This window comes from Drosophila gunungcola, assembly GCF_025200985.1.
Source record: "Drosophila gunungcola strain Sukarami chromosome 3L unlocalized genomic scaffold, Dgunungcola_SK_2 000005F, whole genome shotgun sequence".
NCBI classification, from domain to species: domain Eukaryota; kingdom Metazoa; phylum Arthropoda; class Insecta; order Diptera; family Drosophilidae; genus Drosophila; species Drosophila gunungcola.
The window spans coordinates 3,395,346-3,416,246 of record NW_026453180.1 but is presented as its reverse complement, the minus strand read 5'-3'; the positions used below and the strand labels follow the sequence as shown (position 1 = coordinate 3,416,246).

General features: G+C 42.9%; 7 protein-coding genes across 9 annotated transcripts; 3 read left to right on the top strand and 4 right to left on the bottom strand.

Annotated features, from left to right (window-relative positions):
- Positions 1–176: 176 nt before the first annotated feature.
- LOC128259155 (titin homolog) lies at positions 177–7,955 on the top strand. Its single transcript, XM_052991355.1, has 4 exons — positions 177–573; positions 1,491–2,254; positions 2,778–4,212; positions 4,736–7,955. The coding sequence occupies exons 1-4, from the start codon at positions 495–497 to the stop codon at positions 6,811–6,813; spliced, it is 4,356 nt and encodes a 1,451-aa protein (XP_052847315.1). The 5' UTR covers positions 177–494; the 3' UTR covers positions 6,814–7,955.
- A 631-nt stretch (positions 7,956–8,586) lies between these two features.
- LOC128259289 (uncharacterized) lies at positions 8,587–9,758 on the top strand. The gene has a single exon (XM_052991591.1). It carries the CDS (start codon positions 8,629–8,631, stop codon positions 9,382–9,384), a length of 756 nt encoding a protein of 251 aa, XP_052847551.1. The 5' UTR covers positions 8,587–8,628; the 3' UTR covers positions 9,385–9,758.
- A 220-nt stretch (positions 9,759–9,978) lies between these two features.
- Positions 9,979–12,205, bottom strand: LOC128259290 (uncharacterized). Its single transcript, XM_052991593.1, has 3 exons — positions 12,093–12,205; positions 10,340–10,501; positions 9,979–10,283 (listed from the first exon to the last, which is right to left on the bottom strand). The coding sequence occupies exons 2-3, from the start codon at positions 10,499–10,501 to the stop codon at positions 10,110–10,112; spliced, it is 336 nt and encodes a 111-aa protein (XP_052847553.1). The 5' UTR covers positions 12,093–12,205; the 3' UTR covers positions 9,979–10,109.
- LOC128259288 (tRNA (guanine(37)-N1)-methyltransferase) lies at positions 10,509–12,086 on the bottom strand. Its single transcript, XM_052991590.1, has one exon. It carries the CDS (start codon positions 11,952–11,954, stop codon positions 10,572–10,574), a length of 1,383 nt encoding a protein of 460 aa, XP_052847550.1. The 5' UTR covers positions 11,955–12,086; the 3' UTR covers positions 10,509–10,571.
- Positions 12,206–12,676: 471 nt separating the features above from the next.
- Positions 12,677–17,363, bottom strand: LOC128259610 (LITAF domain-containing protein). 3 transcript variants are annotated; one of them, XM_052992165.1, is made up of 3 exons: positions 17,296–17,363; positions 13,632–13,955; positions 12,677–13,213 (listed from the first exon to the last, which is right to left on the bottom strand). In XM_052992165.1, exons 2-3 carry the CDS (start codon positions 13,916–13,918, stop codon positions 13,108–13,110), a joined length of 393 nt encoding a protein of 130 aa, XP_052848125.1. In that variant the 5' UTR covers positions 13,919–13,955; positions 17,296–17,363; the 3' UTR covers positions 12,677–13,107. The 3 variants fall into 3 exon arrangements, with proteins under 3 accessions (XP_052848125.1, XP_052848126.1, XP_052848127.1); XM_052992166.1 differs by having other exon boundaries at positions 17,329–17,363; XM_052992167.1 differs by lacking the exon at positions 17,296–17,363 and adding an exon at positions 17,172–17,192.
- Positions 17,364–17,505: 142 nt separating this feature from the next.
- LOC128259591 (uncharacterized) lies at positions 17,506–19,084 on the top strand. The gene has a single exon (XM_052992137.1). The coding sequence runs from the start codon at positions 17,522–17,524 to the stop codon at positions 18,821–18,823; it is 1,302 nt and encodes a 433-aa protein (XP_052848097.1). The 5' UTR covers positions 17,506–17,521; the 3' UTR covers positions 18,824–19,084.
- Positions 19,085–19,178: 94 nt separating this feature from the next.
- Positions 19,179–20,874, bottom strand: LOC128259587 (protein-cysteine N-palmitoyltransferase Rasp). Its single transcript, XM_052992131.1, has one exon. The coding sequence runs from the start codon at positions 20,833–20,835 to the stop codon at positions 19,327–19,329; it is 1,509 nt and encodes a 502-aa protein (XP_052848091.1). The 5' UTR covers positions 20,836–20,874; the 3' UTR covers positions 19,179–19,326.
- Between the last annotated feature and the right edge of the window lie 27 nt (positions 20,875–20,901).

Here is a 20,901-nt window from a genome sequence, read left to right as displayed (position 1 = left end):
CATTACATAATAATTGTTAAAATATATATACTTATTTGAATTATTATGATTATTTAAAAAAAAATAACCAACCGGCAATCGTCCTTATAAATTAGCCGTATCGATTGCCAATTTTTTTTTTATCGATAGCCACTATCGAACCGGACCGAGTTCGTTTTCGAATTTCAAAAATTTGAAAAGAGCAGAAAGCTTTTTAATCGATAAGAGAAGCGTTTAGCTCGCTCGTGGATCGGAGGAGGATGCTGGGCTGACGAACGGATTATTTAACGCCGCAAAATGGCAACGCTTGCAAACAAAAACCAAACGCAACGAAAGTAACAATATTAGGATTTACTGAAGTTAAAATATTTAAAGTTCAAAGTGTCTTAATTGGCGAACCAAAAAAAAAACGACGGGCCGCGCGAGTGTCCCAAGTAAATTTCGACTGTCGACCGAGGATATATATAGATCCTCTGTATAGGCAAGCAAATAGGTTAAATATCTAACATCTCAAAATGGGAAATCAGCCGGGAAAGCTGCACACGCACCCGCAAAGCAATCGTCCCAAGAAGAATGTCCACTGGAAGTCGGCAGGCAAGTAGAAACTCCGGTTTGGAATACAGTGTCCCGAAGAGTGTCCCCAAGTACGTATTCCTCCCTAAAATTTGGGTCTATAAGAGGAGGCCCGAAGAGTAGACAGGCCCACATAGCTGGCTGGCTGGTGGGAGCGCTAGAAATGCATCTATTTATAGCCACTCGCACACTCAGTGGTTGCCGTGTTCATCTGTTTAGCCCCAAAAATCTCACAACGTCAAAGTAATGTTGTCGTTCGGAAAGCGGAAGAACGAACTATGATATTATGCTGGGGTACAAAGTGAGATGGGTGTCTTGTTTTGTAGGGTTAAATGCCTCGAAATGTCGGTTATTGTACTACTAAATTTGAATATTTAAAAATTTGAAAACGGATAACGATCTATAATGCTGAGATACAAAGTGAAATGGGTGCCCTAGTTTGTAGGTCTTAAAACTTCTGAAATATCATTTATAGATTGAAAGTATGACGCCCTTTACTAAAACCTTTACCTTTCAATTATGAAATGGATTACCTCAAAAAATTCTAGCTTCAATTTCCTATTAAAATGCAATTGGTTTCGCTTTTAGACTCATAACTTGACAAATCAAAAGACAAAGTTTACATCGCTTGTATTAATATCTGTTTTAGTATTTTCTAATTCAAGAACTAAATAAGATAAAAGCAATTTTATAAATTTTTTTTGGTTGGGGCCGTTTTAAGTTTAAATGTAAAGTTCAATAAAAAAGTTCAATATATTATTTAAGGTTTCGCTTGGAGGTCCTATTAATATTATTATTATTAATGTTAAGGTTTTGTTTTCTAATCAAAACGACCTATAAATCACCATTTGGTTTTTAGCTTTGATGATTTTTGAATATTTCAGTTATTCAAATTTTACTTCTATTTTATTATTTTTACGGTTTTGTCTTCCAATCAGAGCGACCTTCACCGCCGGGCAGGCCCATCCTGACACCAGTGGCTCTGCCGGAACAGCAGCCGGATGTGGTGAACCTGCGCTGGGATCGACCGCTCCATGACGGAGGTTCCCCCATCACTGGCTATACGGTGGAGCATCGGCGCATGGGATCGCCCCACTGGGTGAGGGCCACGCCCACTCCGGTGGATCGCTGCGATGTGTGCATTAGTGGATTGGAGCCCGGATGGCGCTATCAATTCCGTTGCTTTGCCGAGAACATTGTGGGTCGTTCCGATGCCAGTGAGTTGTCTGATCCGCTGACGGTGACTCTACAAAGGAATGCCATCACTGTGCCCCGCTTCATCGATGAACTGGTGGACACGGATGCCGTGGAGGACGAACGCATAGAGTTCCGAGTTCGAATCCTGGGCGAACCACCGCCGGAGATCAATTGGTTCAAGGATGGCTACGAGATCTTCAGCAGTCGGCGCACCAAGATCGTCAACGACAACGAGGCCAGTGTCCTGGTGATCCACCAGGTGGCCCTCACGGATGAGGGAGAGATCAAGTGCACGGCCACGAATCGAGCGGGTCATGTGATCACCAAGGCAAGATTGATGGTGCAGGCTCCTCCGAAGATTCGATTGCCGCGCACCTACGAGGATGGTCTAATTGTGGAGGCGGATGAGGTGCTGCGTCTTAAGGTGGGAGTGGCTGGACAACCACCGCCGGCCATTACGTGGCTCCACGAGGGCGAGGTGATCGCCCCAGGTGGACGCTTTGAGGTGGGTTTAATCTATCCTTTCTAAAATGGTTATGCTTATTAATCTTAAATATCAGAAATACGGAAATTCTTTTAATTCATTACGCGGTTCATTAAAATCTAATTTCTAAGAAAAAATTTGGTAATAAATCTACAAAGAGCTACCAATTCTTAGTCTTGAGTCTTAATGAATAATGTTGAATTTGGGATCAAAGACACAGATAGAGTTTATGTTTGTTACCATTACTTAAAAAAAGGAAAATTGTTATGCCAATTAAATATATTTTTATTGGCATTACATTTGAAAAATCAAATAAAATATTGTTTCATTAGCATTATTTATTTGTATGCTTAAAAAAACATGTTTTTGAAACAAACATTAATACAAAGTAATCTCATCACATTTAATCGATATATCATAGCCCCTAAAAATACTGTTTTAATATAATTTTTTGAGTACTAAGTCCGAATAAAGTGATTTTTACGCAGCTAAGGATCTTCTCCATTTAACAACTTGCCAATTAATCATCTGCCACCCATTTCAGATCACCAACACTGAGAAGAACTCGCTGCTCAAGATCGACAATGTGCTGCGCGAGGATCGCGGCGAGTATATGGTGAAGGCCTGGAACCGTTTGGGCGAGGACAGCACCTCCTTCCTGGTCACGGTGACGGCCAGACCCAATCCCCCGGGGACTCCCAAGTTAAACATGTCCTTTGGCAAGTCCGCCACTCTCTCGTGGACGGCTCCATTTGACGATGGAGGCTGCAAGATAGGCAACTACATTGTGGAATACTTTCGAGTGGGATGGAATGTATGGCTGAAGGCGGCCACCACAAGAGCACTGAGTACCACGCTCCACGATCTGATCGAGGGTTCCGAGTACAAGTTCCGTGTGAAGGCCGAGAATCCTTATGGTCTGAGCGAACCCTCGGGGGAATCGGAATTGCTGTTCATTCCCGATCCCAAGAGGGGTATTACGAAACCGAAGTCGGCCACGAGGATTGCAGGTGAGGAGAAGGGTAACAAGGTTAGGGAGGCAGGATCGGTGGAGGTGCCGCCTCGTCGAAAGACGCTGTCACCACCACGTCCACATGCGGATGCCTCCACGGGCATGTCGCCCAAACAGTCGCCCAGTGCGAAAAGGAAGCCCAAGCCACAGCTCGTGGACAATGAGCAACTAACTCACGAGATGTCCTATGGCACATCGGATCAGGCTTTGAAGATGGACGTTCGCAAGAGTCCTTCGTTGAGTAGTGCGGATTTGGTCAATCCACCCAAGACCACTGGTTCCAATCCCAAGCTTAATTTAACGTTGATAACCAGCACACTAACACCGGTGGAGAGGTCTGAACCATCATCGCCCAAGTCACCGAAGTCACATACTACTTCTACTACTACTACTACTACTACACCTTTAAAACTATTCAACCCCAAGAAATCGGGAGTTGCTAAGGATAGGACACCAGTGCAGCCGCGACCACAACCCTTGCCCACTCCACCCAAGGAGAAGCCGGAGAAGATGGCTTCCCCCAAATTGAGTCCACCTAACAAGAGACATCCTGCTCCTCTTCGCAAGAGTCCAACGCCACCGGAACCCATTAAGATTACACCCGCCCTGCTAAGAAGCGCGGAGCCCGTTCAACTGGGAGTCAATCAGCATGTGAGACGTTTCTCGGGACAAACGTTGAGCCCGGCCAGAAATGTGCCCACTCTGGCGCTGGCAGTGGCTTCTGGGATTACGGCGGTTATTGGCGAAAGACTGCCCACCATCGAGATAAGTGCGCCACCAACACCGCAGGAGGAGGAGGCGGAGCCTTCCCTGCCAGAGCCAACCCCATCTCCAGAACCTGTTACGAAAACCCAATCCAACTCGAGACGCTTCTCCAGGTCAACAGACAAGCACGACGAAGTCCACACCAGCAATGAGTTTATGCTCGTTGTCTTCGACAAGAACAGCAATCTCAAGGACAAGGACAGTAAGTATCTAGTTGCAAGGATTTTGGGGACCAAGGATCAGCCACTATGCTAATCCATTACCATATAGCATGAATAGCAGTGACAGTATCATCATCAGTACATCAATTAGGTAAAAAGGTTAAAGGATTTCAGATTAACCTTAGTCAGAAACTTATACCCCTAACCAAAACTAAGCCCATTCCATATTCTAGTTGTTTTCGACAGGAACAGCATGATAACAACAAGATAAGGACTGTAACTATAAGGATTTTGAGGATTTAGAATCATCCATTAAAACTTAACCACTAACATAATCCATAACCAAAGCTAAACCTATTTCAAATTACTCGACAAGAACAGCAATCTTAAGCATAAGGACAGTATTAATGAAGTTGTGAGGATTTCAAGATTAGGGATAACACATACCACTAGCCACACACCTAATCCATTACCATATTCTTATAAATAAATGATAAAGCATTACCCTTTAACTTAATCCGTAAGCCCAAGCTAAAGCCTATTCCACACATATCTCTCCCCCAGAACAAGATTCCTTTGAGCTGGACCTGGAGGATGCCATACAGCCGCCGCCCATTTCGATTTCTGCCCCAGATCTGGCCTTCCTGGAGTTCACCAACCTGCACACCACCTTTCCGCTTCGTCGCTCCGTGAGCTCCACGGAGCTGCTGTACGAGCGGGCCATGGCCAGGTTCTATGAGGCAGTGGAGCTGGAGCAGGCTTCCAAGTCCCGCAAGACGTCGCAGGACAAGCTGGCCACTCCGGTGCCCCATCAAACGCCGGCCAATCTGCGCAAGCGTCTGGGTTCCATTTCGGAGGCAGAACGTCTGTCCTTCGAGCGGAGGAGTGAGTTGCGTCGCCAGTCGGCGGACATGGTGTCCATTTCGAGGAAATGGGACTCCCGAGAGAATGTCAATGAGTTGGGTAACTTGACAAGGACACACCACACCACTGGACAATTAACCCTGGAGGCGGGTAGGAATCTTCTGGAGCAGCGGGAAGAGCAGGAGGAACTGGAGGAGGAGCATCTGACTGAGAGCACAGCAGATGACAGCGAGGACATGGACCTGGATTTCGATGAGGATGTGGACGTTGTGGAGTATCCGCCGCAGAAACAGAAGCAGCAGCTGCAGCTGGAGCAGCAGTCCAGCAATGATCTGGGATCGGACTACACGGAGAGCACTGCCTCCTCGGAGCAGGACTCCATTGAGAAGTTCAAGATGGAGCTGCTGGCCCGCACCCGGTCGCCCAGTCCCCGCGACCTGGAGACCTATCATCCGCGTACCATGGGCGCCGGTACCTTCACCCCCTACAGAGCTCCCACTCCGGAGCAGGCTGCCGTGGTGCTCAACCGTCCAGTGCCACTGCCCAGTCCAGATTTTGTACCCAAACCGATCCTTAAGAGATCCTCCAATGAGCATGTAGAGCAGTCGGTTAGTCCTTTGCCAGCCGAACCACTAGCAATGGCAGTACCTCCTCCTCCAAGTGTAGTCGCCACCAATCCGAGTACCCTCAAAATGGACCTGGCCAAGGGCATCAAATCCTTTTTCAGTCGCGACAAGAGATCGGCCACCGAGAAGAACACCGAGGCCAATGAGGAGATATCCAATCCGCTGGAGAAGACCAATGCAGCGGCCATAGCGGCGGATTTGGAGGTGAAGCGCAAGGCCAAGGAGGAGGAGGAGCTGCGTCGCCGGGAGGAGGAACGTCTCATGCAGGAGGAGGCCCATGCGGCCGTGGATCACTACAGCGACTTGGTGAGGGAGGTGGGCAGCACCCACCGCTATCACACACCGCTCTACCTGGATCGCGATGAACTGAAAAGGGCGGCGGCCAAGGCAGCGGCGGAAACGGATGAGGAGGACATGCTCAGCCATGCAGAGGAGCTGAAGAAAAGACTAGCCACTGATGAAATGTTCCTGGCCCCACCCGTGACCAGGGAACGACGTCTCTCCATTTCAGAGCGGGAGCAACTAGTTCATGTACGTGATGCAGCCAGTGATCTGGCCTTCCATCGGGCTCCAGAAACTGGAGCAGCGGAGCGGGAGCACGAATCCCCACAGCGGCAGGATGAAGAGGAGCCTGAATACCCCACTGTCCTGGTGGTGCCACCACCCATAACCAAATCCAAGAACAAAACCGAATCTGAGACTGAGAGCGTGATGGTGGAGGCTCGTCCGGATGCCAGGGGCAGGACTCGTTTGGTCAAGGTCAAGAGGGTGATCAGGCGTCGGGTTCCCTCGAGCACTCGCTCCCGCGATGCCTCACTAACTAGACCTGCAATCTCCGTAATGGAGGACACTCCTTCTCCCCAGACATCCCTAATCCTCTCCAGCGCCGACAGGGATCTCCTGCAGAAGGCAGCCGCTCTGGCCATTCTACAATCGGAGGAGCAGGCCCACGAGAAGGTTCGCTCGGCGCTCAGCTACTGCACGGATCTGGTGCTCTTCCTGGTCGCCTGCTATGTCTACTTGTTCAAGGATGCCCGCCTGGTCCTGCCCATTCTGGGCCTCATCATCTACAGGCAGTTGGGCGAGGCAGTGAGGGGCTACGTGCCCGGCTGGCTGCGTCGCCGGATCAATGGATCAACGGAGGGCAGCTAGAACCGCATCCAATCCCCCGCCCATACTCACATGCGTTTATCGGTTAAGTTAGTTTTTATTACATACGACTTATTTATGTACGTCTTAAGGTAAAGTTGAAGGTATATATCCACCCGAGTACATTGTACCACAATCTGTATACGTAAAATCCTTGCAAGTCCTGTTCAGGTTTTCAAGACGAGTTCTGCAGCCCTTTAGTTTGAATTCCAATAATGAACAATTATATAAGGCTATATTCATGTTTTCATAATGATTATGATGATCAAATTTTCAAATATCATTAAAAATGTATTAAATATGTCCTTTACTTAACTCTTATGGAATATAAAGGCCATTTTAAGTAAATTTTTAAATTAAATTATGTTTGAAAATTTAGATCCTTGACCATTACGGAATATGTATGTAAACTTGTAATACTTTTAAGGAAAGATGCTGAGGTCTTAAAGTTTCATTCGGAAATTACGTTTCAATTATTTCGAAATCATTTGAATTTGAAGATAATTTCATATTATTATTAAAAAACGTAATAAGTGAATAATAGAAATTTAAAAAGCTTCAAATCTTTCGGATTAAAATGTTTTCAGTTTAACTCAATGGTTGACATTTTTTTTTTAATGTCGCTTTAAATTTTTTTCTATTTAATTTAATGATTAAAAGAATTTTCAATATTTATATAGGCAATTCAAAATAATTACATTTTGATAAGATATGAGTATAATCTTTAAACTATTTTATTTCTTTCTAAGAACAAATTTTTGAAAAAATGAGTTTTATGATTGAAAAAATGTTGAAAATGTAACTTAGCTTAGATTTTGAAAACCAGAACAGGAAACCAAGTAAAACAGTCCATTATCCATTAATTTATTAATCTTACTCACGTCTTATCTCCTACATTTGCTTGCCTAACATTTTCCATTTTCAAAATTATTCATCTGCAAACCCAAGTAAAGCGAAATCTATTTTGCAAGGATAATTGGCCATTGTTTCGCGAATAATGAAATCCCTTTTGTTTTGCTTTGTGTATGTATGTGGAGCTATGTAAATCCTAATGTTATGAAGTGTTCGTTTGCGGTTCTTTGTGGTCCATCCGGAATGTTGGTGATTCACTTTGAAAATAAAGCTTAGCATGTTATAAATTCGTATACTATGAGTACTTTCTTTGGCCATGTTTGCCAGCCGTCTGTTCATGTGCCAAAAACACAGACTTCCTTGGGGGATTAAAAAGAAGTGGGCAAACCCATAAACAGATCGAATCACGCTTATCAGATGACGACAATTTGTCAACAGGGATGCTGCGCAAAAATCCGGGAGTTTTGTTATCAGTGGAAAATAATAACAAGAAAGGAAGTTTACTTCGGCATGCCGAATTTTATATACCCTGGCACTTAAAACAAAAATAAAATATTCTATAAAAATCGAAATATTTTTATGGGTATATATTTAAAAACAATAAGGCTATACCGTATATCCAATTAATGTTGTGATCATTTTAGCAGCTATAATTTATCGTTGTCCGATTTTTATAAACAGTAGTTCTGAAATAGTAAACCATTAGTATATTCAAAGTACATATATAGTTGACCGATCCGGACTTATAAACTATAGTTTGCTTAGAAACGGAAAACAGGAAACGGACAAACAGAAAAGCGGACAGCCTTCTATTGAGGCTGATCAACAGTTTTTAAACTTTATAGCGCGTTTTAAACATTTCCCACAAATTGTAATACCCTCTGTAAGGGTATAATAAATACAATGGATATAAAACCGCCTGCCTCCAATTCACTTGGTAGTCCATCTCTCACTTACCAACCAGTCATGGTTCTGGGCTGGCTCTTTCTGGTCACTCTGGCCAGCGGATCCCAGGCACAAGGGTCTCCTCAGCTGGTGGCGCCAACTGGTGGTCTCCTAGCTCCACAGCCTCAACTTCCGCCGGCCACCTTGGGTCCACCGCCCACTTTGTCCCAAGATCTGGATGAAATCCAGCGGTTGGTCCAGTTCAAACCTTTGAATCAGTTACTAGTGCGCTACCTAATCAACGATGCCCAGTTCCAGTCCTTTGTGCGGATCATCAACAGCAATGCCGGATTCACGGCCCGTTGGCGTTTGCTTTCCCAGCCGGAATTGACCCTCTTCCTGCAGTGGGTGGACCAGCAGCTCGTGGCCTCCGGTGGCTCCTTTGAAATGGAGGAGCAGAAACTGAAATTGAGTCTGCTGAATCAATTCCCCTACTGGTCTGCCACCGTCTTTGGCTGGCAGGGATTCCTCAACGAAGTTCAGCTCTACTTTCCACTGTATGCCATGCGGGCGCACATCGATGCCAAAGTCCTGCAGCAGGGAATCTTTGCTCAGTTCTGGACGAGATTACAGGGATTGGGGGTCGTCTACGATCGCTGGTTGACTTCAGTGGAAACTGCCCAGGTTTTTGCTGATCTTCAGAGGGCGGGCATCGATACGGTCCAGTTGGATGTCCTCATCCGGAATCTCTTCGGCTGGAATGCTGCAAACGGAACCTCCACTATTCCGGGTGCAGTGTTGCCTCCAGTTAACACTAAACCCGTGGTGGTTGTCTAGGTTGCCAATATGCAGTGATGGTACAGTTATCCATGCTTAGGTAGAGTTTCATTATATATATATATATATATATATATATATATATATATAGGTAATGCAAAAGGGCAAACGTGTATAAATACCCAAAGAACATTTGAATAAATTTTGCGATCAAAAAAGATTTATAAAGCCTACACTTGGGAATCACACTAATCAAGTTTTAAAAGTCGAAATATAAAAAAAGGTTTTAAAGGGGTATTATTAGGATACCATAACAATTTATCAACTAGATGAATATATTTCGTACTAGGCTATAATATAGACATAGACATAGGTATGTATATCACCCAGAGAATGCTTATGTTCTTTAAATAAAATTGATCATCAAAATACAATTTATAAAGGTTGTTTAAAAAGTGTTTAAAAGATATTCTGCTTGCTTAGTAAAATTTCGAATAATTTTCCTTTATAAAGATACATTCATAGGACTTTAAAAAAATAGTTTATAAAGGGTACTCTTTGGGAACGACATTTATCGAGTATTTAATAGAAAAGGAAATGGTTTTAAATGGGTTTTTGAACTCATCAATTCCCTACCTAGATGAATACTTTCCATCACTGTCGATTTGGCTATTATATATTTCGGATCCAGACCATAGTCTTTAACAATCAATGGGGACTAACTAACTTCTACTATATACGTAAAACGTAAACCAGACACACTGTGGCATCCAGTGGTGTTTGCTCTAGAACTTGAGTTTGCCCAGCGTGTCGGACACTTTCTGAGCATTGGCCCCCTTCTTTTTGTTGTTCTTGATGGGTGCCACCGGAGCCTTCGGCTTCTTGACCACCAGATCCTTGTGCAGCGTCTTCAGGCTGGCGTCCACCTTCTCCTGCTTGGCCTTGACAGATTCCTTGATCTGTAAATTGGATTGAATTGGGGAATCACTCGCAGAAGAAGTCTCATCCTACTAACCTGTTTGAGCTTGCCCTGCACTTCCTTGGGCTTCTTGCCCTTGCCCTTGTTGCCATCGGCCACTTTGAACACATTCTTGGCCTTCTTGGACTTGTTCAGAAACGTCTTTGGCTTGCCAGCTCCGGGAGCCACCTTTTTGTTGTTCGCCTTGTTGCGACCCATCTGAAAGTAGGCAAAAAAGAGACTCTATTTAGTTGTTTGGGAGTTGTAGCTTTATTGTTTCCAAATTGTATCAAACACATTTCACTTTTGTGGCGGCCACCAGCTCCTCCTCCTCTGCACAACGCTTTCTTGAGAGTTCAACCTCTTTTGGTGTGGTCAAAAGGTGCTGAGAAAGCCTGAAGGACACCCTGTACATGTCCTTATTGGGGGCCACATTCCTCACAAAGCTGATGCCCTGAAGCAGGTTGTCATCTAGACTGGCACCCAGATTGCTTTCCACCAGTTGCCTTACTAGTTCCTTGGTGTTTTCGCCCTTGGCAAAGGAGTAAACATGAACTGTGGGATAGGTTACACTGTCAGGTAACTTTGAGAGATCCTCTGCTTTGTAGAGACCACGAAAGGCGTCCAGGAACTCCACAGCCATGGCTGGCAGATTCATTGTTATGTGTATAGCATAGGAGGTGGTGTCTGTGTTAAGCAGACGCTTTAGCAAATCCTCCCTTAGTTCCTCCAGGATAAACTGCCTGCCATCCTTGTTGAACATTTTGATCTGAGGCAAGCACTTATTTCTCTTGGCATTATGCTGCAGCCAGTTAAAGCTGACGGGATTCAGGTCATTGGCCAGGACATCACAACGCTTCCGGGCAGCAGGAACACTGAAAGGACCCACTCCCGCGAAGACATCATAGAGAACGTCCCCCGTTTGCAGCAGCTTCACAATCCTTTCGTGCTCCGTGGAGAGGCGGGGATTCCAGTAGACCTTGGAGAAGTCAAACTCGAAGGGCACTCCGTTCTCCTTGGTCTCCACCTGGTAATCCGGAACACCGCAAATCAGCTCCAGCTGGAAGTTGCGATAGGTGTTGTCTATGGTGGAGGCCTTGTTGACCACCGTGCGGCAGTTGGGCAACTTGTCGTGGAGCACCTGGCCAATGAGTTGTTTGTAGGGCAGCAGGTGATCCCGCAGGTTCAGGTGGGCAATGTGCCCGATGCGGGAGTATGAAGTGAGACCCTCCTCCTCCAAAGGCAGGACACTTTTGAGGATCTCGTTGGCACTCCAGTTTTCATAGCCCAATTCCAGTTCCGATAAGGTGAAGTTCTCTGCGGTGATTTCTTGCTTCTGCAGCGCCTCTGTGGGCAGGGATTCCCAATCCTTCACAGGAGTTGGATGCAGCAGGATCTCCCGGAAAGTGCCCACAGCTCGCACTGGATGCAGGTGCTCCATTTTGAGCAGGAACTTCTTCACCAGCGGCATTACACGTTGCACTTGGGTCTCGGGCATACGCAAAAGGGGCACTTGAATGCTCTTGCGGAACTGCTCCCTTTGGAGCAACTGCATCCCGCGCACGCAACTGGGTGGCTGCAGCTCCTTGGAGTCCATATTTCGAAAGTAGTGACGTAAACGGGTGGCTGTAATCGTTAAGCCTGGAACCTTCAATTTGTTCACCATAAACATCCAAACACGTGCGACCTAGATCTTTGGTTTATTTCGGATTCTTGACACCAGGAAGGGATGTGCTGATAAAGTTGACTTAGCCAGCTGTTTATGATGCACTCCTACAACCCTCAAATATCAAATAACCTTTGAATATACCTTTAATAAGTGTTAAATCTGGTAGTGACCACAAAGATCGGAGAAAAAAGCCAAACAAACGCAAGAACGTTTTAACAGTGTGACCAGACCGTTACAATATACTATCTGGTTGTAATAAACTAAAATATATCGAAAATTTAAAATAAAAAAAACATACTTGATTTAAATACGTTAGATTTTGTTTTTTGATCGTAACATATACAAAGAAAAGATTGAAATGCAAATAGGAATCCAAATCTCGTTTTTTGTAAAGTACTTTTTAATAAAATTGTTTTACTCTCTTCTTTATAAGAATTAAAAGCCAAAAAGAGACCGTGCACCCACTTTGTTGATGATTTTGGTCATTGGCCAGGAAATCACCACCCCTCTTGGCAGCAGGAACACTGAATGGACCCAGGTAAAATTACGTAGGTACACCCCAACACTCTTATTGATATATTTAAAATTTAAAAAGAATGAATAAATCAGGACTGAACTATAATTTGAAATTTTGATTTGAGTCATAGGATATCTAAATTCCCATTATTTAGCAATTCCCCTTTCAAATTAAGTGACAATTTCCCGTTTTATTTAAAAATAAGAAGTCAGTATTATAGATTTGGTGATTATTAATTACAGAGATTAGCTTTCAAGTATACAATATGCACTTTCGCTGGGGACTTTTACATATTGTTAGAAAAATATCTTGTATTTTGTCTTTTGTGAATGTGCGATTTTGAATCGATTTACAATTTGTGCGAATATTTAAAGGCACGTATTACTATTATTAGCGTGGCAGAAACGTACACGTAGTTAAACAGTTAAAGAGTATAGGCGAACCAAAATATTGAAACGACGGAGCAATTTAGCAGGATATTAGATATTAGATTAAGGGAAGCCTTGGCTCGTTCCATCTGCCTTCGCTGTGGAATCCAAATGACATTACTACAATTAAATAAATAAAGGCAAAAACGTTTGCTTAAAGTAAAACTACACCACGGAACCGCATTGGATTCTACACATATACGAGGCGATCCTATCGACGGAAGCGACCCAAATACGCCCGGCAATTGGGGCACGAATGGTGGACATCCATGCAGTCGTCAATGCAGCAAGGTATTAGGCAACATCCCAGCCAGCATCTATTAATGGAAAATATTTATAAAACAATTGTTTATTATGGAAAGGAACATACACAAAACACCTAGATATGGATAAGATTATTTTAAGAAATAAAAACGTCTCAAAATAAAAGTCATTTTTATTCTTTTTTATAGGTAAAAGTTGTCGGATAAATGTTTATTGCATGAAAACATTGTGAGTATTTAGAAAATGTTATAAATTTTAATACATATTTTTATAATCATATTTACTATATATTTTTTTCGATGGTTTCATAATATAAAATAAACATAAGGTCAAACAACTGACGAAGTTCTCTTGATTTTTTACTTGTAAGTTATCTTATCCTATCTCTATTTAAAAAAAATACTTGTGAACTCATGCATGGTTCTAATTCATATCTGATTTATATCAACTGCCCTAGAACTAGAAACTCACCCGAATAGGGCAATCAAAAATCCAGACAAGTAGGCAATCATTCCGGGCTCGGTGCGCGTGGTCGTCTCGATTTCTGCGTGGCACGATGGACAGATCATGTGCGTCGAGGTGCGGCTGATGGGCACCACCGTGGTCACAATGGTGGTATTCGCGGTGGTTGCGGGGGCCACAACGGGAGTATATGGACCCACGGGCTTCACCCCGCCCACTGCCTCCTGGTAGGAGGGCGGGGCCGATGGGGGCGGAACATAGGTGAACTGCGGAGGAGCACTGCCCGGTTTACTCATTATTTTAGGCTATTAAATGCACTTGACGGTTAAGCAGCTGCAAACAAAACAAATTGAATAAGTTCGATGGTTTTTTTATGTATATAAAAGAAAATAAATATATATTTTCATTTAATTTAAGTACTTAAAATGTTATTACATTTTGCAAAAGTCATTGAAACCGTTTATTTTAAAATTGGCCGATATACGCTTATGTCTATTATTGTACTGCAAGCACAAAAAATATTAATTATAATAGCTGCAAAAAATATATCTATTTATCTGTTTCTATCGTTTAAAATTTATAATTAACGAACCTTTCGTGCTTAAAATTGTTTCTGGAGCAACTAAAGTTAACCAATAATTTACATTTGAAATCCAAAATAATTTTTCTTATCTAGCTCTGTGGGTTGAATTTAATAATCAGAACCATTCCCATTAAAATGGTAATTCTCAGAGTGGAACCATTCCCCAAGCTTTTTGTGCAACCATTGGAAAATTGGCAACGTTTTTTATTTATCTACCAATGGTTATGATTGCATACATAATAACCCTTTCCCGAATTTTTGTTTAAATTTTAAATTCAAATAACTATGTAGACATAAAAATTAAAATTAAATACATACATTTTTGATTTATAAAGAAATTCATGTGGTCGATCGACTTAAGATGTGTAAATGATTAAAGTAAAACAGAATTCATTTCGACTAACCCCCAAAGTACACATAGAGAAAGGTAAACAACCAGAATTGAGTTGATTAAAAAAGTGACGCTGAAAATAGCACAGAGCCTAATGGTCAGCATCGCAACCATGAGTCATTTTTGTTCTTTTGGCACGCATTTGAGACTTATAGAGAGCAAACTCTTCAGAAAGATCTCAAAAAATGCTCGAATTAGATATACCCTATGCAAAATCAAAATTTGATAGTTTTTGACCCAAAATGAAGATATTGAAATATTATATAGTTTACCCCTTCATATTTTTTGCAATACAAAAAGTTATTCATAATATCAACACATCTTTTAAGGACTATGATGTTTTTGCAGTTTAGCAACCAAATAAAAATAATTATTAAATCTCAAATAACGACTAATTCAGATTTATATAAATAAAAATCTCAAGAAATGATTGATACAAAAAAAACTTCTAAAATAAAATATATAAAATAAAAATCACCAATAAAGAATAAGTGTGAGTGTGTTATTTTTACCTTTACCTTTCTTGCTAAAAATTGATAACCTTTACTTTAAAATATATTAAATATTATTTTTTCTGTGTAGCACATAATCGCAAAAGCTGAATAATCTGCTGTTGGCGGTAACATTGCAATTACCTATTGAAATTCCACGAAGAGATAGTAAACATTCAAATGGGAGCAACAATCGGAGTTTTTGACTGCCCTTCGGTGGAAGCTCAGATAAGAAATGGAAATTGAAGCCATATGACGACAATTGCCAAAAGCTGTGGCAATTGTTTTTTGCATGTCTGTACTGTATGATCAAAGGACAGTCACTCAACTTTTAGAGCTGGTGTACAATGACCTGCCCCTCATCCAAAACTGCGCCAACTTTCACCATTCGCTCAGGGATTGCATACATAGATATACGAGTGTAAAACCACATAGTTGCAGGCGGAAGTATAATATGGCCAAGGCGGGGAACCAGATGTCTTCGACTTGGCCAGAACAGAGCGCAAACAATCGGCAAGCAACCAGCTGCACTTGGCGGAAATTACTACCGATACGATGACGTATGTGGGCGATATGCATCGGTCTCTCATATCATATACTAGTACCTCAGGAATCAACTTTGATTCGGTTTATACTCGATCAAAGCAAAAGCGTTAATCCAATTAACAACTGATGGTTTATGAGTTTTTCCTAAATTCTTTAAATTATAAGTCTAATTTTCAGCTTAATTAAAATGAAACCAGTTGAATGCGACTGGCGGCACAAATTGAAAAATAAATTGAGACTTTCCAGCAGCCACAATTCTATCGTATGTGCAACCGCAGTGATTACGTCAGACTTTTGCGACTCCATCGCATTCATTATACATCAGCTCAGATGAATCTTCGCTTTGCAAATGCGATAACCTTGCGATTTTGGACCAAGCCAAATGTTTAAATCACAGAGTTTACTATTGACTCTAACTAATATCCTCAGCTACTTAAAATTGTTGATATATGTCGGCAGTTTAAGGCTTTACTTGTTGTGTCGCGAGACAGGCTAGAATGTTGGTTAATAAAAGAAAGGAGATTACTTAAGGGAAAATCTCTACCATAGTTTCTTACAAACAAACAAAGTTAAATAGGTAAAAATCACAGAGCAAGTCTTATAATTTTGGTCTGGATTTTTAAAATATCTGGTCATTATTTCACTTTCTTTATGTTGTTTACTCTAAATCAGAAGATTTTGAAAAACTATTATATTGTATATTATCTAATTCAAGAACTTTTAATTATATTATGCCTTAAGATTTAAATTTTTACCAAAGCAATCTTCTAGACAAATTGATGTTACTTCTTCAAAGGGTATAATAAATTAGAATATTCAGTTGTGTATGTCTGTGCGTACAAGGTCTGCCACTCGTGGCGATCAGAAGAGATTTAAAAAACGCCTTAATATGTATTTAATTTTAGCGTTTGTGTTAATTTCGTGTACTCCGTCCGTCCTTCATATGTAAATTGAATGAAACGAACTTTTGCCATCGGCATTTTATAAGCCCAATTACAGGGTATTTTGTAGGTATGCCAGAAAATAGAATAATTGAAGACAATTCGGAGGGGAAATTGCGCACAATTACTTCGAATTATAGAGGGTGTTTATGAATAGAACTGGATTTTGGGTTCGAGCGACCTTAGAGATGCCCTTTTAAGACAACTTTTTTGGAATGGAATTGAAAACCCTGCACGATAATGATGATGTTGTTTTGGATGATGATGATACCTATTCCGCACATTATCTTTTGCACCGCCAGATGTTTTTCAAAAACGATGACGTAGTCGCGCCAAAAATAACCACTTTTGTGGGCGGCAAGGACGCGGGGGGCGTGGCATGAAACAAGAGCAAAAGTTGATGGGTTTACAGGTGTTTGTGTGTGGGTGGGTTGTGTCTCCATTTGAAATAGCTTATTGGCTGCTAACAAAATCTGTTTTTAAATTCACTTTAATCACAGACCGATAGATAATAACATGCATCACACAATATAACCACAAAAATAAACCCGATTTAATTTGCGCTAATTTTTAATGTATATTTTTATTCGCACGCACACTTAGCTGCACATTGGTATAGGTTTAAATTGCACACACATAGGGCTTATATTAATCTAGTTTCTGAGTTTAATCTAATTATATTTGGGGCCCATATTTGGCTGTTATTATTAGCTTGTCACACCTGCACAAATATTCTTTCGAAAGCGATCGTTACCTCGAATTTTATAAGCGAGAGCGACGTATCGTTATAATAATAAATTTCTTGTGCCAAAGTGTGACCGTTCGGTGGGTTGTAGAGAAATACCATTTTGTGCGGCTACCGATAGCTGAAAGATATACCAGGTGCGAGGTTATCGATAGGCGATAATCGATCTATCGATGGGAGTTACCATTCGAAAACATCAGCAATGGAAAAAGAAAAATATACTCCAGAAATACGCGAATTACTACCTATTAGAGAGCACAGATGTGGAAAATGTCCTAAATTGGTGTTTGGCAACCTCAGTCACTATCAGTTGCACCTGCGCCAACGCCACCACGAAGTGCCACCATCCGCAAAAAGTGCAGCAAACATTGCCTTTCATTGTCCCGTGGAAAGGTGCATCTACCATGTCGTTACCAAAGGAGCACGCAGCTTCACCAGTCTGCGCTTATTGCGCCAACACTACCAGAAGAGCCACCTGGACAAGAACTACAAGTGCCAGGAGTGCGGCGAGAAGTTCCTGCTGCAGCACCACCTGGAGAAGCATCAGTGCTCGGAGCACAAGTGTCCCATTTGTGAACTCACCTACAGCAGTAAGGCTGGCTTGAGAACGCACATGCGGCGCAAGAATCACCTGGTGGAGGAGCAGGAGTCAGACAAGGTGGTCATACCCTCGCTGGCCAACTGGAGGAAATTGAATCCTCCTCCAAAAGATTCTAATGTATGCTCCAATTTAGAACTATCGGTTCCAGAGGAGTATATAGACCATATTCCTTGCAATCTAGAAGTTCCCACTCAATCTGCTCCTCTAAAAAGTAATTTACCTCCTCCAGAAGAGCATATCCTATGTTTTCTGCCCATTATGGATGTGCCCTATGCACTGGAGCAGCTGCCATCCGAGAAGCTGGACATGGAAACCCAAACGGAGGAGGATGAAGTCTTGAATGATATCAGAAATAATGTCCTAGAGCCTCTTCTTCGGGATATAGAAACCCAAACACCCGACACCAGAGGCGATATAGGAACCATGACTGATGATTTTCCAGAAGAACAGAAGCATGTTGCAAGCGACCCCACCTATCCCGATATGGAAAAACAAACGACTGAAACCCGAGGAAATATAGGAACAATGACAGTCGCAGGCGACTTCCCTACATATCCTGATATCGAAAACCAAACCAGAGGAGATATGGGAACGATGACAGATGGTTTTCCAGAAGAGCAACCTCCAGGAGCTGGCGATTTCACCACCTATCCCGAAAATGAACACATGTTTGGTCTGCAAACCTCCGCCCACATGTACACTCAGACCTGTGATGAACTGTTCGAGGAACTGGGACTGTCCCACATCCAAACACAAACCCATTGGCCTGACGGTCTGTACAACACACAGCACACGCAGACATGCGACGAAATGCTGGATGAACTCTTTCTGGACAACTTTCAGTCGACCTGCACCCAAACCAGGTGGCTGGACTGGCAGGACAATGCAGAAGGTGAAAGCTAAGAAAATAAGTTTAAGATCTGTTATGTTTCCTAAATATGAAATGGCAAAACCCAACATTTAAGCTCTAATTTTATAATGCAGGATATGTACTTATAAGAAACTGTTTGAAATTTGTCCGAAATTGAACAATTTTATAACGCTCTGAAAAGAAATACCTAAAATTTTGTTTAACAAAAGTTAAATTCATGAATTCTAATAACATGTCAGGATGACCAAGTTCTTATATTCTTATAAACAAATTCATCAGAAGTTATATGAAATGTATTTCATGTAGTAAATGTAGTAAATATTTGTTTTCTAATATAGAGAAGTCTGAGTGATCTTAGAACTATATAATTAAAAACTCAATAAGACGTTATATAAAATGTATTTATTGAAAATTAAGTATTTGTTTTGTAAAAATCACAAAACAATTATAAAGCCATGATATAATACAAGTTGCAATACAAGATTGTTCAAAAGTAGTCCCTTTTCACTTAGATTAAGGCAGACTTTAGGCGAGGTCAAATAGTTTTCGTCTTGGAGCGAGCATCAGACTTGGTCAGGAGCAGCTCGGAGCATTGGAAAAAGCAGTAGCTGCAGAAGCACAAGGCCATGTAGTTGCCCACTCCGCTGAGGTAGGCGCCGCGCATCAGGAAGTCCCCGATCTCCTGGCCACCAATGAAGTAGACATTGGAGAAGGCGGCTGGGATGAACAGTTGGGTGGCCAAAACGGCGTACAAACGCTGGGCACCCACTTCACCCAGATGACGATGTGTCCATAGCTGGTACTGCGGCGAGGAGGTCCACATCTTGAACAGTTTCTCCGCAGCCAGGCAGAGGAAATTGAGGATGCTCCAGATGAGCACGTAGGTGTAGCAACCATGCCAGACGAACACAAAGGCAAAGGTCAAGGCAGTGGCTCCAAATTTGGCCGCTGGCGAGGATCTCTTGCCGCACATTTCGGCGTAGATATGCTGAAAGAGGAACTCGTACAGGCCCTCATCGAAATACTTCCACATGTCCGAGTAGAAGTGGATGCGGCCAATGCAACGTGGTCTGCTGGGAGCCGGGATGCCATCCTGCAGGGCGAAGGCTATGCCCAGGCCATAGGTGACCACGTAGTAGAGAAAGAAGAACTGACCCATGAAGTAGCCGGCGGAATGCTGCCAGAAAACAGAGTCCATCAGCTCCACCATGCGCACATCCCGCGACATGTAGTGTATGTAGAGGTAGTGCAAGGCGCACTGCATCACCAGCCACCAGATGGCACTGCGTAGGATTCCTCCAGCGAATCCCAGCCAGTCTTGAGGGTCATCCTGCCTTCTGGCTGCAAATCTCTGATAGCTAATGATAGGTCCATAGGTTAGGGTGGGAAAGTACATGGCATAGCCCAGATACTGGATGAGATTGTATCTGTCCAGATGCTCCTCCGCCTGTTTAGCGCCAATCTTGGTCAGCGAAAAGCTGCAGCCGCGTAGCACACTCCAGGACATGGTGACTATCACCAGGACGTACTCCGAGTAGCCCACACGGTCCGTCCACCAGGCATTCTTCTGGATCACATTGATGCACAGTATCCAGCTGGCGGATAAGAGCCACACCATCCGTTTAGATGTGGTCAGGGAAATGAGGTAATAGCTACCTATCAAGGTGCCCAATAGCACCACCGATGTCCAGTCCAGGCTCACAACCAAGGCCAATCCGCACACACCGGCAAAGCCCAAGTATTGAAGGTGGGCACGTTTCCAGCGGATTAATCCCTGCACAGCCGCATGGAGCACATAGAAGGGCCAGAAGATGGCTATAAAGTCGCCGAAGTTTTCCAGCTCATCGTTGCTATCATCTCGCCGCCGCTGGGAGAAGGGATAGAAGCTCCATCCCTCCGGAAACTGGAACTTTGCCTCCTTGACGATGTGATCCCGCAGTCCATAGATCTTGTACAGGCCCACCACAATGTAGGCTATATAGACGCCAAAGTAGACGAATATCTCGCAGCGGGTGAGCAGAGATCGGTCAGGTAACCTGGACATGACTGGACCACCGACTTGGGTTCTTCATTCCGGGAGAAAAGATTGCATTAGCGATGTGAAGAGCCA